General features: G+C 42.4%; 1 protein-coding gene across 38 annotated transcripts in view; it reads right to left on the bottom strand.

Annotated features, from left to right (window-relative positions):
* The window catches only part of madd (MAP-kinase activating death domain), a 66846-nt gene that overhangs the window by 9719 nt on the left and 42578 nt on the right, over window positions 1-14549 (bottom strand). For 9 of the 38 annotated variants that reach the window (XM_036543240.1, XM_036543249.1, XM_036543242.1 and 6 more), the window contains 14 exons: window positions 13916-14066; window positions 13039-13254; window positions 11202-11258; window positions 7268-7368; window positions 6578-6661; window positions 6127-6285; window positions 5811-5931; window positions 4838-4900; window positions 3853-3973; window positions 3638-3743; window positions 3356-3466; window positions 2929-3036; window positions 2156-2320; window positions 1371-1443 (listed from right to left, as the gene is read on the bottom strand). In XM_036543240.1, coding sequence (XP_036399133.1) covers window positions 1371-1443; window positions 2156-2320; window positions 2929-3036; window positions 3356-3466; window positions 3638-3743; window positions 3853-3973; window positions 4838-4900; window positions 5811-5931; window positions 6127-6285; window positions 6578-6661; window positions 7268-7368; window positions 11202-11258; window positions 13039-13254; window positions 13916-14066 — 1636 coding nt within the window. The remainder of the gene's footprint in view (window positions 1-1370; window positions 1444-2155; window positions 2321-2928; window positions 3037-3355; window positions 3467-3637; window positions 3744-3852; window positions 3974-4837; window positions 4901-5810; window positions 5932-6126; window positions 6286-6577; window positions 6662-7267; window positions 7369-11201; window positions 11259-13038; window positions 13255-13915; window positions 14067-14549) is intronic. The other 29 variants (XM_036543253.1, XM_036543248.1, XM_036543251.1 and 26 more) reach the window with 6 other exon arrangements.

A 14549-nucleotide genomic window follows, 5' to 3' on the forward strand; every position in this document is an offset into this window, starting at 1 on the left:
AAAGCGTCTGCTACATAAATAAATGTAAATGTAAATGAAATCATTGTAATTGCCATACACACTCATCGTAATAGCTATGCATGTGAGGTGAATGCATTTCAGCCCACAGACTAGCTTAGAAAATATGTAACTAAGTAGCATATGTCATCTGCTACAAAGACACTGCCACAGCTGTATATACCCAGTAAAATGGCAGAGTAAAAGTCTGAAACAAGTAGACTTCAAGTGGCACTATGGCCTGTGAGCACTCTAGCACATCCATAGAGCATAATAACCGCCAGTGACACTCACTGTGTGTTCAACTACAAGGGTTGCTTAGTTAACAGTGAGAAAGCACCATACCAGATGAAGTCAGCACAAATAAAACTGCTTTCCCTTGTTCTGGGGGGAAAAGCAATCTAAAATATCCTAGCATAGTCAACTAGCATGACAAGAAATGGTAATCAATTCCGGAAGAGATGAGAAGAAAAAAGCAAAAATTAGGTTGGTTTACTCCTAATACCTTTCTGAATCACAGATTTTTGCCTTTGCTGAAAATATATTAAAGCTAAACTGACACCTGCTAAGCACATTTTGCCTGAAATAAAGAAACATGCAGTACAGTTCCATTTTGAAAACCAGTGTGTGACTCAAATGACATAAGCCAAGGAATAGAGCTATGATGCATGCTTACTTGAATTAGCCTAGTTTTTCCATTTAGAACTCTTACAATCACTTACATATTCTTTTCATCTGGAATGCACAGATGAATAACAACCTCTATGTAGCAGGTGCCATCTACTAAAGGGAAGTCTCTGCATCTTACAAAAATGGGCGAAAGGCAGAGAGAAAAGCCAGCTAAAACACTAAATGGGTTTGGCATCTGGGCCAGATTGCTTTTGCCTCTTAAAAATACTGGATCAACTAACCAGCACTACATGTAAAAACATTCAACAATTTGGCATGTCTCCCCAGGATTAATATTCTTCACTGAAGAAAAGTCTTCTTGAATCCAAGCGAGGTTGAAAACATTTACAGATTTTGTAATGATCAAAACAGACAAAACTGCTGATCTGCATGGATTCTACAGAACCTGGCTTCTCTCCAGGTGATAAAGTCTTCAAACTCACTGCAGAACATGATGTCCCAATGTGTATGCCCTCACCTGCTAAACACCAGTGCACACTTCAAAAAGTTCAGCAGAGAGCTGGTGTTCATTATCAGCTTTGCAGGGAATGTCTAAAACTGGCTTAAATTTCTGGTTAAGTCAGAGACAGTTACTCCAAATACAAAAGAAACATTTTAAATTTAACTTTCACACTTCAGAATGTTACTGTCCTTTAATCCAGTCACATATGTAAAAATACACCTAACGCGTGCTGTTTCCTCACCTGGTTTGATGCTCTGCTGCCGTGCGGCTGCACGCTCCATGCTGTCCTTTACACAGTAGTACAGCTCCCGACACTGAGGGACAAAGGAGAGACAACTTTAAACATCCCCATGGTCCCTTTAGCCAACACCATCCCCAACAGAGAGAGGCCCCATCACAGTTCAGAAAGGACTGTTTTGTTTAAAAGGCTTTTTTAACTTATTAAATTAAAATTGGTTTAGTATGTTCTAGACAATTTAAGTCAGCTCAAGCTTGATAACATACTGTTGTCCATCAGCTGCATGCAGAGATGTATGGAGACTATCCCTACTAACAGAAGCAAATATGACATGTGATTCATCAGGACCAATTTCATTCAATTATATTGCATTACATTTGGCTAGCTGACACTCTGATTGAGAGTGACATAGCTCATACAGCTTCAAGTTTTACCCATTTATACAACTGGATATTTACTGAGGCATTTACGCTTAAGTACCTCGCCTAAGGATACAACAGCAGTGTCCCAGCTGGCAGGCTGGCAGGCTTTTTATGTTTAATGAACCACGCTCCTTACTGCTACACCATGCTGCTGCCCTAGTTCAACTCATTTCACATTCTTTAAGTCCGGGCAGATTTTGTTACCAAATTTTCATTTCTTCGGTCTACTACCACCTTGTCTTTGTGAAGCCAATACGTACATCTGCCCATTTACTGGATTAGTCCCTCTTGAATGTTCCCACAGTAAACATGCCTTTACAATAGAGGGAAGAGCCCATCCCAGAAGCAGTGAAGGAGTGGGCCTACCTTCTTGGTATAGAACTTGTTGAGCTGGGTTTCCTGGCCATTGCGTCTCCACAGGCACAGAACTTTGGTCTTGGGGCAGTAAGTCATGTTGATAAGCTTCTCATACCACCAGCGCTCATACACTGTGCCGATGTTGCTCCGCAAGACAATGCAGTCATCGCATACCTGTTGAGGAGAAAGACAAAGAGGGCTTTTACATGTTTTCTTTCTCTTACTAATGCTATCATTTGTCTTTCACATGTGAACATATAATAACATATGGTCTCTTTCACCTATAACTGCTGATACCAATCTAATGTCTGTTTTTGCCATCTATGGTAATGGCTACTTAGCTATTATCTTGCAGGTCTTGTACAAATGTTTTTCCAAGTGTTTCTTACTTATGTTCTGTAAAGCATTCTTCAACATTTTTACATGAATTATATGCTAAATAAAACTTACTGATTTACATCATGAGAACAACAATCAAATTATTGTCAAATTACAGATAACAGTCAAATAACTGCTTTCAATTCTTGCCTCACTGCATAGCCCACAACACTTCAAACCAACTGTGGCTAGTATCGGATTCGGGTTCACAGCATAAAGCAATCTAATAAACAGATGGGGCACCTGACCAACAGAACTACAAATAAAGTGATGAAAACTGAACTGTAACAAATAAAACCAAACAACTCTCTTCCACTGAAAACAAAGAATAAACGAAAACACACAGCATCAGCTGAGAAACACCAGCATGATAAAGAAAGCAAATCAAGCTTTACTTCTCATACCTCCATGAAGAATATGTCTCCTGTGGTATCTGTCCCAGCATGCACCACAAAAGTCTGCTTCTTGATGTGACGACTCCCACTGGGCCGGATCGAGAGCTCCCGTCCAGTCTGAAACACAAAACATTGCATCACCTGCTGTTCCCTCTGCAACATATTTTATCAGGGCATCCACAGAATAGTGTGCATATGTCAAGTTATTTTTTCCACAAAAATGTGCTTTGCCGCTAAATAATTTAGAGTTACCACACCATCTCAAAGCTTATGGTGAACTTTCCACCCACGGCAGTGTGAATCAAAAATCACTGCTAAAAAAAGAAGGGATACAGCTGGCCTGCCCTTTGAGATGACGCAGCTACACGCACGACTGAGGCTACGTGTCAAAAACAGCAAAGTGCTAAGTGTTCATTAGTCAGTGCTACTCCCTCACCAGTGTGGGCAGCCGCTCCAGAATCTCGTTGATCTCCTGACTGTAGGTTAGGCCGATGTGAGACTTCCCCATCAGACGCCTCACTTTCTTCCTGATGTCGTTCTTATTTACCTGTGGGAGGTGCAATTACAGTAACATTCAGTGGGTTTCCAGCAACTAAACATTCAGACAATGTGGGTGTATTGTGTGTGTGCATGCATGTGTGTATGTGTGTGTGTGTGTGTGTGTGTGTGTGTGTGTGTGTGTGTGTGTGAGAGAGAGAGAGAGAGAGCACAAGTCTACCTTCATCATCAGCATGTAGGCAATCATATTGTGCAGAAGAGTGGCCAGCAGCCTGTCCTCGTCATCCTCCAAGCGCTTTCGGTCGTGGTCACCAAGAGACAGGTACCTGCATGCGGACGTAGAGGATGCAGGTCAGAGCATGCTCCAGGGCCACATGACAGAAAAAAAAAGAAAACATCATCCCATCCAGGCCCCCTATGGAGCTGTATGCCCACCTGTCAATCATCTCCTGTGGCCCCTGATCCATGCCCATTCCCTCCCTCTCCAGCATGACCGCATCCAGGTAGGCATCCTCCCAGAACTGTACTTGGTCCCACAGGGTGGAGCGCTCCTTACCTGTGCACACGCACGTACACACGGGCTTCACAGTAAATACAGGGCCAAAGGGATTCCAAACTTAACAATTCCTACCATTTTCACATCACAGCAATACCAGAGGATGCTTTGTTTCCCTAAAATTAAAAAGCCTTAATTACAGCAATTTTCAATGAACAACAAATTAATTGTTGATTACATCTTGCTATTACAATACTTACTTATTATTCACACGTGATATAAGGATGCCTAGTTTGCGACATGATGACATGATGATGATTTAACATCCAGAAAAAAAAGATCTACTAAGCCTTTCCTAGTCATTCTTTTCACTGACGATTCTGCGCACAACACCAGCCAAATGTGTTCAAGCACAAGGCACAGATCTCAGCTGTGCTGTCTTGGTGTTGCATAATGGAGTTCAAATAAAAATGTCTGAAACCCCTTAATGACATGCAGTTCACTCTGACAGTTTTAGCAATAAAACCTCATTTGGCTCGATAGTGAGTCATACTTGACACAAGATCCACTGTTTCCTGGCATCATGCCTGCTACACTTTGACAGTCAAAAAGCAAGTGCAGGGTAGGAGGGTACCATTTCCAAAACCTGGCAAACTGTGCTGCCGATTCTCAATGCTTTGTTGACCTACTTTCTTGATGGCACAAACAAGCTAAGGGCAGCTCAGAGGAGATAACAGTGCTTCAAGTCAATTGGAAAACACAGCGGTTTGGGAGCAGGTTTGGGAAACAGTACATGAGAGGGATGTCAGGAAAAAAACATAAAACAGTGTTTTAAAGAGGAGCCGCATGCGGTGAAGACACACGGCACACAAAGAACCGAGGCACGCACTCCAGCCACAAGCAGACAAATAAGGTTAGCCCTACTCAGAGAGAAGGTCTCCATGGCAGCATCCTCCAGCTGGTCCCACACTGAGCTCTTGTCCCGCCCTACGCAGCGTCCCACAAACGAGGAAGAGAGGCAGGGCGGTTGAAGTTAAGCCAGAAGAAGCCAGTGCCACACCGCATTCTGGTTAATAGCAAGCTCAGACGGCAGACAGCCAAGAAGTACAACAAAACCGCAACAGCTGACATACTCACCACCTGGGAGTTACTTGTGATCGAAACAACATTAATAATTGAAAAGCTATGTTAATTTAATTAAGGAGGAGAAGTGTTAAAAGATAAACACACACACGGGTAAAAGATGAAAATTTTGCAAAATGGTGTAAAGAGAACACCATTCCTGCGGGTTGAAATACCTGTGAAGGATGGACATTACTCAGCACTCTACACGCGCTTTGGACGACAATAGGCATCACTGTATTCTCTTGTTTGTCTGCTTCATTAAGTATTGAAGTATGACATTAAATACCTAATTTATCACAACACCCTATTTAAAGAGGCTCACTAATAGGGTTGAGAACAAGCTACATTCTCTGTTAACGGGTTTTTAATTGAAAAAGCCAGTGTTTTAATTGACTGCTTGGTATGCTGAATAACAGCAAATTTGATCTGTTCAGTGTTGACAGCTTTCTTTATTTTCTTATTCCTTTGACTTTCTTACAAATCCACTGTACATGCTTCTGTCCAGACTGTTTCCAGTCAATTACATAAAAACTAAGGTACTCCAGTGCCTGCATTCTCTTGTGAGTGATATTAATCAGCCTATTTCCACAATTTAAAAACAAAAATAAAAAATGACACAGATGTGGTCCTGTTGTAGCCACAGGGCTAACATGGTCAGCGCATCCTGTATAAAGTCTCATATAAAGTTTAGAAGTACCAAAATAACCTGACTTAAGACTGAAAAACTAAAGATAATCCTTCTTCTGCTTTCACCAGTCTATGGAGAACTTACCCAGCAGGCCTTCACAGAGGTAGATCCTCATACTGACATCCTCTAGGGGCATGACAGGGGCAGCCCTTCCCACACTGCCACGCGGCTCCTTTAGGCCGGGCTTCAGCTTATGAGTCTTCCCCTGGATAAGATTGACAAAGCCCCACGTCACCCACGCCACCCGTGAAACTAGGGTACAAGTCACTGAAACATGGAAATTTAATGCTTCCAGTTAAGACTTGATGTTGGCACAAGTATGACCCTGTAACCCTGGCAGGACCCTTCAATCATTCCACTCCAGTTTTGAGGGACAAAATAACTTGAGAGGGAAACTCACAAAGACAGAGCTGGTGGCCGGGTTGGTCTCGATCTCGCTGTCAGAGAGGGTTCCTCTGGACATGGTGAGGTGAGGCGCTAGTCTGCCGGCTGGTCCGTCCCCAGCGTTGCTGCTCAGGTCACTGTCGGCCCCCAGCGTCTCCCCTGAGCTGTTACTCACCTAACAGCAACAAAAAATACACAAATACGCTGTTTAGCAACAAGTTCCTCTCAGCTAGAATATCCTATAGCAGGGCTCTCCACACCATTATTAGTAATGGGGAAAAACCCAAGAAAACCAAATCAGTAACCAGTGAAATCATTGATTCCTTTTAAATCTAGGAAATTTAAATCTAGAAAGCAGTCACTACATAATAAGCCCACTCTGAACACTGCAAAAAAAAGTTTTCATCATTGGACGTAATGTATATGATAAAGCCTGATGCAATCTCTCTGTGTTGGCCATGCCCTACCACTGTGCTGGCCTCTGAGTCCTGGCTGGTGCTCCTGGTAAGGGCTGGGGGTTCAGAGCTGGCAACAGACTCAGAATCACTTTTCTGTGGAGAGACAGATAAGCAGTAGAGGAATGAGGGATGTTGTGTGGTGGTGTCAGGAACCACTCAACAGGGTTAGCCAATCACTGTCCCTGAGGCCAAACTTCTTGCGTATGGTCTGTTCTTCACATCTCAGGTTTCTCCATTTACTGTATTTAACCTTTATCAGCAGCAGATACACCACCTTCCAGTTGGTTTGGAATTGATGACAAGACCAGTTCCTAAAGGGCCACAACTCTAGATCATCAGTTTTATCAGAGTCCTTAAAAATAATTCAACCACACAATAGAATTAATTACCAATCATATGCCAATCAGGACAAACTAAAATGTTTTCTCTTGTAGCTATAGTACATACTTCACATGCTCACCCAAACACAATTACTGACTTATGGTACCAGGACTCCTTATGTGTTTTTTTGCTTGTGTTGTACTGCCTCACTTGTAAGTCGCTTTGGATAAAAGTGTCTGCCAAATGAATAAATATGGGCAGTTTACATGCTTTCTCCGTTGTAAATGTGTTGATGAATGATGTGGGAATTCTTCCCATAATAATCAAGCTTATTTAGGACTTTTGAGTATTTGAATTTGGATTCTGCTGAATACAGACCTGAGAGCCAGAGGTGACACTCAGCCCACTGTCAGCACTGATCTGGGACTTCTTCTCATCTGTGTCCCCCAGGTCGACAATTTGCTTCGCTCCCTCCACCCCTGTAGGAAATACACAGTTAGCGCGGCAACCGCTAACTCCTCCACTTAGCTTCCCAAGAATAAGTCACATGACTGGCAGAGGTAGGAATCCCAAGGAACCTCAACATTTCTGCAAATAAACCATGGTTATGATTATGTCTGTCTCTTCAATGTCACATTCTAATAGATAATTGCTTGTCATGTGCATGAATATTTGTTGTGATGATAATTTAGAAGGAAAAGGTTTTGAGGAACAAGTGCATCACACTATCCTCCTGTCAGGTTCCCAGGAACCAACTTCCAAACTGATGGTCATGTGACTTAGTTTCAGGAGAGGCCAAGATTGGAGAGAGGGAAAAAAACGGACAACCGTGAGCAAGGGACAGTGAGCGTCAGCGACCTAGACCGGATTGCAGGGAATCCATCGGCCGTGACCGCAGGCACAGTGCGCGTGGCCGGATAACACTTAGACCGGACCGAGTTGCCCGACAAGACAAGATGGAACCTCTCCTAGGCCTCCTGCCGTTTGATCGCTGCGGCGGCACGGGCAGCACGCTGACCCACAGCAGAGATCAAAGCATGGGACTGAGTATCAGCCCCGTACAGGGGGCTACTTACCCCAAAATTCACTCTGCAGCCATGCTGTCCACGGGCGCAAGCCTCACCTGAGTTACAAAGGTGGTCACACTGCAGCTTTGTGACAATGTCCTTCCGGTCAGCAGATTTCAGACATAAAGCATGTATTTGCTGGACACAGAGCCAGTTCAAACATGACCAAATGCCGGTCATGTCTTTCTGTTGTCAGCAATGGGTGCTCTGCTGGTAGGTAAGTAAAGACCTTACAGGTTTGGCTTACATGAAGTCCTGAATTCAGTCTGACAGTTTGGACATGTTAATGTGTAGATCCCAGGGCTAGCAGAGTGAACTTCCTTGGGTTTGAGCTGCCCACACTGTCGTCCCTGCCCCTTACAGAGGGCAGGGTGGGCTCCATGCCAGTGACTGAGTGAGCAGCAGAGTGCAAGAGACAGACAAGCATGCAACCTGCGTGGAAGGAGGCTTTTGAATGTCGAGAAACAGAACCGATAGAGGGCAAATGCCCAGCCCGAGACTCACAGGGGTAGTACACTCCAGTTCTCACGACTGGAATGTATTAGTTTGTTCATACATCAAAATGAAACACAGAATCAGAGATGATTTGTAATTCAGTCTGAGACTAAACCTGGCTCTTGAGATCTGGAGTTGCCTACCCCCAATATATACATGGCAGCATACTGTGCAGAAAGGACAAGAATCATATCTTTGGGCTTTGAGGATTTGACAATTGGCAAACTATCATGCTAAAAGCCAGGAAGAAGGACAAAGGACAAGAAGGCAAGCTATAGCAATATCATCTCATGCATTTTTACGGATTCATTTAAAACCAAAAGCATGACAGTGTGCACAGTTGTGATAAGTCACCTGCTACATGGTTAAGATTATTCATCTAGGGCTTCATTGACTCAATGGTACTGTCTTTGCATTATAGAGGCATTCAGCAATCACCAGTAACACAATTGCTACATATTGTTTTCACTATCTGTAATTCCCAACACAATAACAAAATATGTTCAGCTAAATTAAAAAGACATGCACTAATTTAAAAGGCCATTCCATGGGGATACGGAATTCATAACCTACTCAAGTTCATTTCTACCATAATCAAATCAGTGTCGCACAAGATTTCTCTTTGGCAACCTCACGATTCAAAGCCAAGCCTCGCCATGTCCACTCCAAAAAAAGTTAAAACTGAATTATGCATTGTGTATACATACTACGACGTTTATACAAATGTATGTTATAAAAAAAGATCATATTTTTTCACAATAGTACTGCCATTTAAAGGAAGAACGTTCTGTGCCCTCATCTCAAACACAAAACCAATGTTTACTGTTCTTGTGTAATTATTGCTAAATACTGCTTGGCATTTATGAATGTGGCTTGATTATACAAAAAAAAAACAAAAAAAAAAAAAACTTGGTAGCAGTGAGAGCTGTGTGATTACCTTACATAATGCCATCTATAAAAAAAATTCATGACCATGTCTAACTCTTTACAATTAGGGTCACTCAGGTTCAGGCAGTGATCCAGACCATATAAAATAAGTGGACACTGATGTTATGAACAACTGAACATTACATTCAGTTTCAGCAATATTGATTTATAATATACTTTTAGAATTTTCTTGCTTGGCCTTGTGTCAGTATTCACAATAGACAAAATCTACAGCAGCTGTCTATGCTCTCAGGGAATTTTCAGGGTATTATGAGAGGGATGACCACTGCAATAAGGGACATGTAACACACGATTTAGGAATATAATTAATTTAGAATGATAAAAAATCCTAAATTTGTGTTATTTTTTTAATGTCATAGGTCCATGATTAAAGTTCATAAAAATGTATTTACAACAACATATCCCGCAAGGGGATTTGTTACTTGGCAACCCTACACTTCTGTTAAATTTACAGAATCCTGGTTTCTACTCTTCAGGTATAACTACATCTAATTCCTCTCATAATTTCACACATCCGTCAAATAAACCAGAAAAACATAACAACTGGGTTGCAATACTGTCTATTTACAAAAAGCAAGCATTGAGCAGTAGTGCAATATCTTGTAGCTAGATCCATTTTAATGTGACATATGCTCAGTATTATGCAAAATAAAATTTCAAAATAAAAGCTAAACACTTAGGTCTTAGTTGTACTGTGACTGAGTAGCTACTTTTTCATACTGAAATTAGCGAGCTGTCAAGATGGCTATTTAAAGAGAGCATCGGACATTATTCAAGACATCTAGCACACTGTTTGGAGTATTGAAAAACAGACCAGCTACCTTAGTGGCATTTTGTCCTAAAACTATACAAAATGAGATACAAATGTTTGTTAGGCATACAAACATGGCATTGGGGGATAGCGACAGCATCGATGTAGGCCACCTACCCAGAACAAGTTTCCTAACTAGCAAGCAAGTAAACAAACTAATTTGCAGGATACTAATGTAAACTCTACATAGCCAGCTAATTTTAAAGCTAATGAATTTACTAAACCTATGGCGAAAACCAGCAAGCCAGCTACATACCCACATGCCGCATTATGACATGCCTGTTATAGCCAGTGTGCCATCAACCCAAACAAAGATATAGGTATATATGACAGAGGTGGAACTGGATTTTTCGTCAAGACAAAACAGGGTCCACTCTGAATGAGAGGACTGAACATTTTTGAGGACCTTGATGAGTTATAACCATTCTGCCACATTATATCCTAACAACTTTAAAATATGGAAATGATATTACAAATATCTCTTCTTCTATATCCAAAGGCAGACCCTAAATATATATTTATGTGAAATGTCAAAGTTCATTTGCTTCTGTAATATGGCTCCACAATGTCTTCATTGTGTTCACCTTAATTCATTGCTTAAAACAATGGCCATCTGTAACAGATTGAAGGCAATTTCAACAAACAATGACATACAGCCCCACAAAAATTAACAAATCAGACACCAAATGAAATGGTAGGCATGAAAAAGCTTTTGTGTACCAATCATAATCTTTCCTTGCTCATTTTCAGATCTGCCACTGAAAACAAACACTTAAAGCCTTCTATATTGTTTTTTTTTAATTTCCTATTCTGTAGAACTTTTTTTTTCTTTCAAAACATACTGTTCTTGTTCTGTCAGCTCACTCAGTGACAGGAACATGGCAGGTGTGGGAGGAGGGCGGGGGGTAGGGTTGGGGGTGGGTGTAAGTGTGAGATTAAAAGTTGTCAGTTATGCGAGACCCCAGTCTTTTTTGTGTATGAAATTTCTTACTCTGTTGTTTTTCCATAGCTTTTTGCTTTCTGTTATCCTGGTGCTTGCTCCACAATTCTACCCAAGATGCATTGCAAGCAAGGAGAGAAAGACAGAGATAGAGTCAGAGAGCTTGTTGGATAGGCGGGGGATGGACGATGGGCATAAAGAAGATAAACAATATAAAAACAAATTTACACAAAAATGATCCCTGGCTAACTGGAGATGCTTTGTAATGTTCAGAAGGTGCCACGTTCATTCTAAGAGTGCAACATCAACATAAATGTACTGTGAGCAAAACATTATCCTGGCCCCGCTACAGAAGTCACATTACAAAGCATTCCATACTCCTCACGCATGGTCCTGGAGGGCAGCAATCCAACAGGTTGTCCAGCTCTTGTCAATACTTGCACTTTCAAAAATGGCACTTGTACAATGGTTCAGTCCTCACGATGCACCAGTTCTTTCACAATTATTTCAATACTTTCAGTGGAACAAAAAGCTACTGGAGTGAGGCCCTCCAGAACCAGGATCTTGAGTAGATAAGGCCCTAACTGAATAGTGGCTGAGGAATGAGAACTGAGCCAGCCAGCACTGGAATGGGGTTCAGCAGAAGCATGGATGCAGTCTCAAGGACATTCCGTAGAATTGAAGGTGCGTCTTCAAAAAAAGGGGCGGGAGCAGACCCTGTTCCCATCTACACAGACCCAAGGGACAATTTGCTCTAAAGCCCGGGAAGGACAATCACACACAGCTGATACTTCCACTGCATAGGCTATACCACTGCACCACTTCAAGGTAAATCTCAAGGATGCCAAGAGTTACTTCATCCAATGGCAGCAGCAGGAAGGACTGGGTTGAACAGCCAATCAGGTGCAGTGATACTGAAAAAGTCAATCAGTAAATTTGTAAATAATGGGACAGGTTCTTGGATCTGTTTAGAAGGGAATATGGGGTCATCCGCAATACTGAAAAAGAGGTGCTAACATCCTATCACACCTCAACAAGAAAACTGCAGTAGTGTCTATGATTCATATGTCTAGATGTTTCTATTTAGTTGACCAGCTTCATTTGGGATTTATTCAGTGTTGCTGCCAATTATTTAAGTACTGCAGATTTCGCTTGAAAATGAAACTTAAAGACTGATAAAAGCAGACAAACATGCATCAGTTCTATTTGGCTGAGGGAACAAACAGGGGCACATACAGTATCTGTAAAATGGAACACAACTGAATGGATTAATATTGGCAACATTTCTTGCATTCTTCAGAAAGAAAAAGAAAATTAACAAAATGGGGCCACAGTTCTACCAGTGGGCGTAAGCTCCTCAAAGCCATTTAAATGTAATGTTCCAGCCATTAGCAGCAGATTCATAAGTGGCACTAAACCTACTTAACAACTGACATTGAGGTAGTCACAATCGCAGATATGCAACATGCGAATAATTCCTACGTTGCAATATATTACTTGGCAGCAGGGGTACTAGGGGTTTCACCGATGCCTAGTTCGAGACTTCCCATGGGAATTACTTGTTTTTCGCCCTGTTGCATATTTGTAAATGGGCCCTGGAAAGCCTAATGTACATTAAAATATTTCAAAAGATTTTATTTTTCCTCATACCTAAAATATGCCTGGATAAAATTGAATTTTTTAGGCTGAAATTTTTAAGTTGAAAGTTGAATGCAGGGTTGATTTTGTGGTGAGCGATTTCGGGGAAACAGTGTTGCAAAAGGAAAGGAAATACGACAACAGTAACACTCGTTAGGGGTTGTAAGAATGGCCCCCCCAGTCAGCGGGGTGTGGGGGGGAGGGGTGGAAGCTCAGGGCCTTTCGGAGCGCATGCAGGGGAGGTACACACCAATAGAGGCAATAAAATTCTCCTCATTCAGACTTCGGGTGTCAAACTGGCGGGCCCCCTTGCCAGTGGAGGAAGAGGGGGGTTGGAGCTGGAGCCTGGGCACCAGCAGAGGGCCCAGGGGCCTGGTGCTCTCTCCGCGGGGCGTCAGGCTGTCCTTACTGCCCGGACTGCTGCCGCCTCCACCATCTGTGGGGCTCCGCTTGCGCTTCTCGGGGTCTTCGGAGAGAGCGGAGTGGCGAAAGAGAGATGGGATACGGGCAGAGTGATCATGTGAAAAGTGTAAAATGAAGAGTGGAGACAAGAAAAGAGGGGAGGGGGGGTGTTCAATCGCTGTTGATCAGGTTAAAGGCAATGTAGAGGCACTCCTCCAAAGAACTACATTTCCATCTGTTCATTCTAAGGAAGTACATTTTTGCAGTGTTTATACAAGGCTAGCTACAGTTACAACTCAGTGTGGCTGTGCAAATACTAGAAAAAATGTACCCATTGTTTGATAGTAAGAAACAACCACATTACGTCTTTGGTGGAGTGCCCCTTTGAAGCAGACAGTACAAATCAAATGTGTAGAAATAAAGATGCCCCAGAAAAGCAGCGACCAGGTGCAACCCAGAATATAAAGCACCATACAGTACCCTGTCTTGGGTCAGTTTGCAATCCCGGTCTGAAAGCGAAAGCACTTTGACCTTGGCCTTAACCATCAGGCCGATCTCACTCGCTCTGAGGAGAGCAGCACAAAAAAATCAAGTCCATGGTTCCAGGCTCCTCCTGTTGTGAACAGCTGGACTGTATCAGTTTAATGTGCGGCATTTTCCAACCTTAGGTCTGAGATTTCAAATATGAGTCCATTTGTGTGTGAGCGTGAGTGATGTTACACTACCTTTGGTTTGGTAGTGTGTGCGTGCAATCTCCAGCAAGCTGAAGACACTGGCCATGCCACCCAAGCCTGCGTTGGTGTAGGAATGCTCCAGGCTGGATACTGTGCACTTCAGCAGGTCCAGCATTCCCTTGTACACCTTCCGGCTGATTTCCTGGGGACAGAGATGGAAAAGACAGGGGTTAGTAACCCTTTGCAGAACCCACTTTTGAGTTTTGCAAAACAGTCTTTCTTTCCAGCAGGAAGATGAGGGCTAAAATGTTTAATGGCTGCACACAGATTTAAGAACCCAATCCACTACAAAACACTCGTGTTGGGACAGTGATGCTTCATGAACCACAAAACAGGTGGGACTTGCTAAGTGTCATCAGTGAACAAAGCATAGTTTTTTTTTTTTACTATGAAGAGCGAAGTCTCGACTGGATCATGAAATTCAGTGGTGAGCAGCAAATGGCAGCCCTACTCATCAAGTCTCACTCTTCTATCAATACATAACACTTCTGCCATCACCTCAGAATTACAGAGAACTGAAAAGATAATTGACTACTGTAGGGTTTCACAAAACTGTACGCAACATGCCACAAATGCTGGGATAAAATGGTGAAACCCCATACAGAATATGACACAGGTAAATCAT

The sequence above is a fragment of the Megalops cyprinoides genome, chromosome 13 (assembly GCF_013368585.1).
Source record: "Megalops cyprinoides isolate fMegCyp1 chromosome 13, fMegCyp1.pri, whole genome shotgun sequence".
NCBI classification, from domain to species: Eukaryota; Metazoa; Chordata; class Actinopteri; order Elopiformes; family Megalopidae; genus Megalops; species Megalops cyprinoides.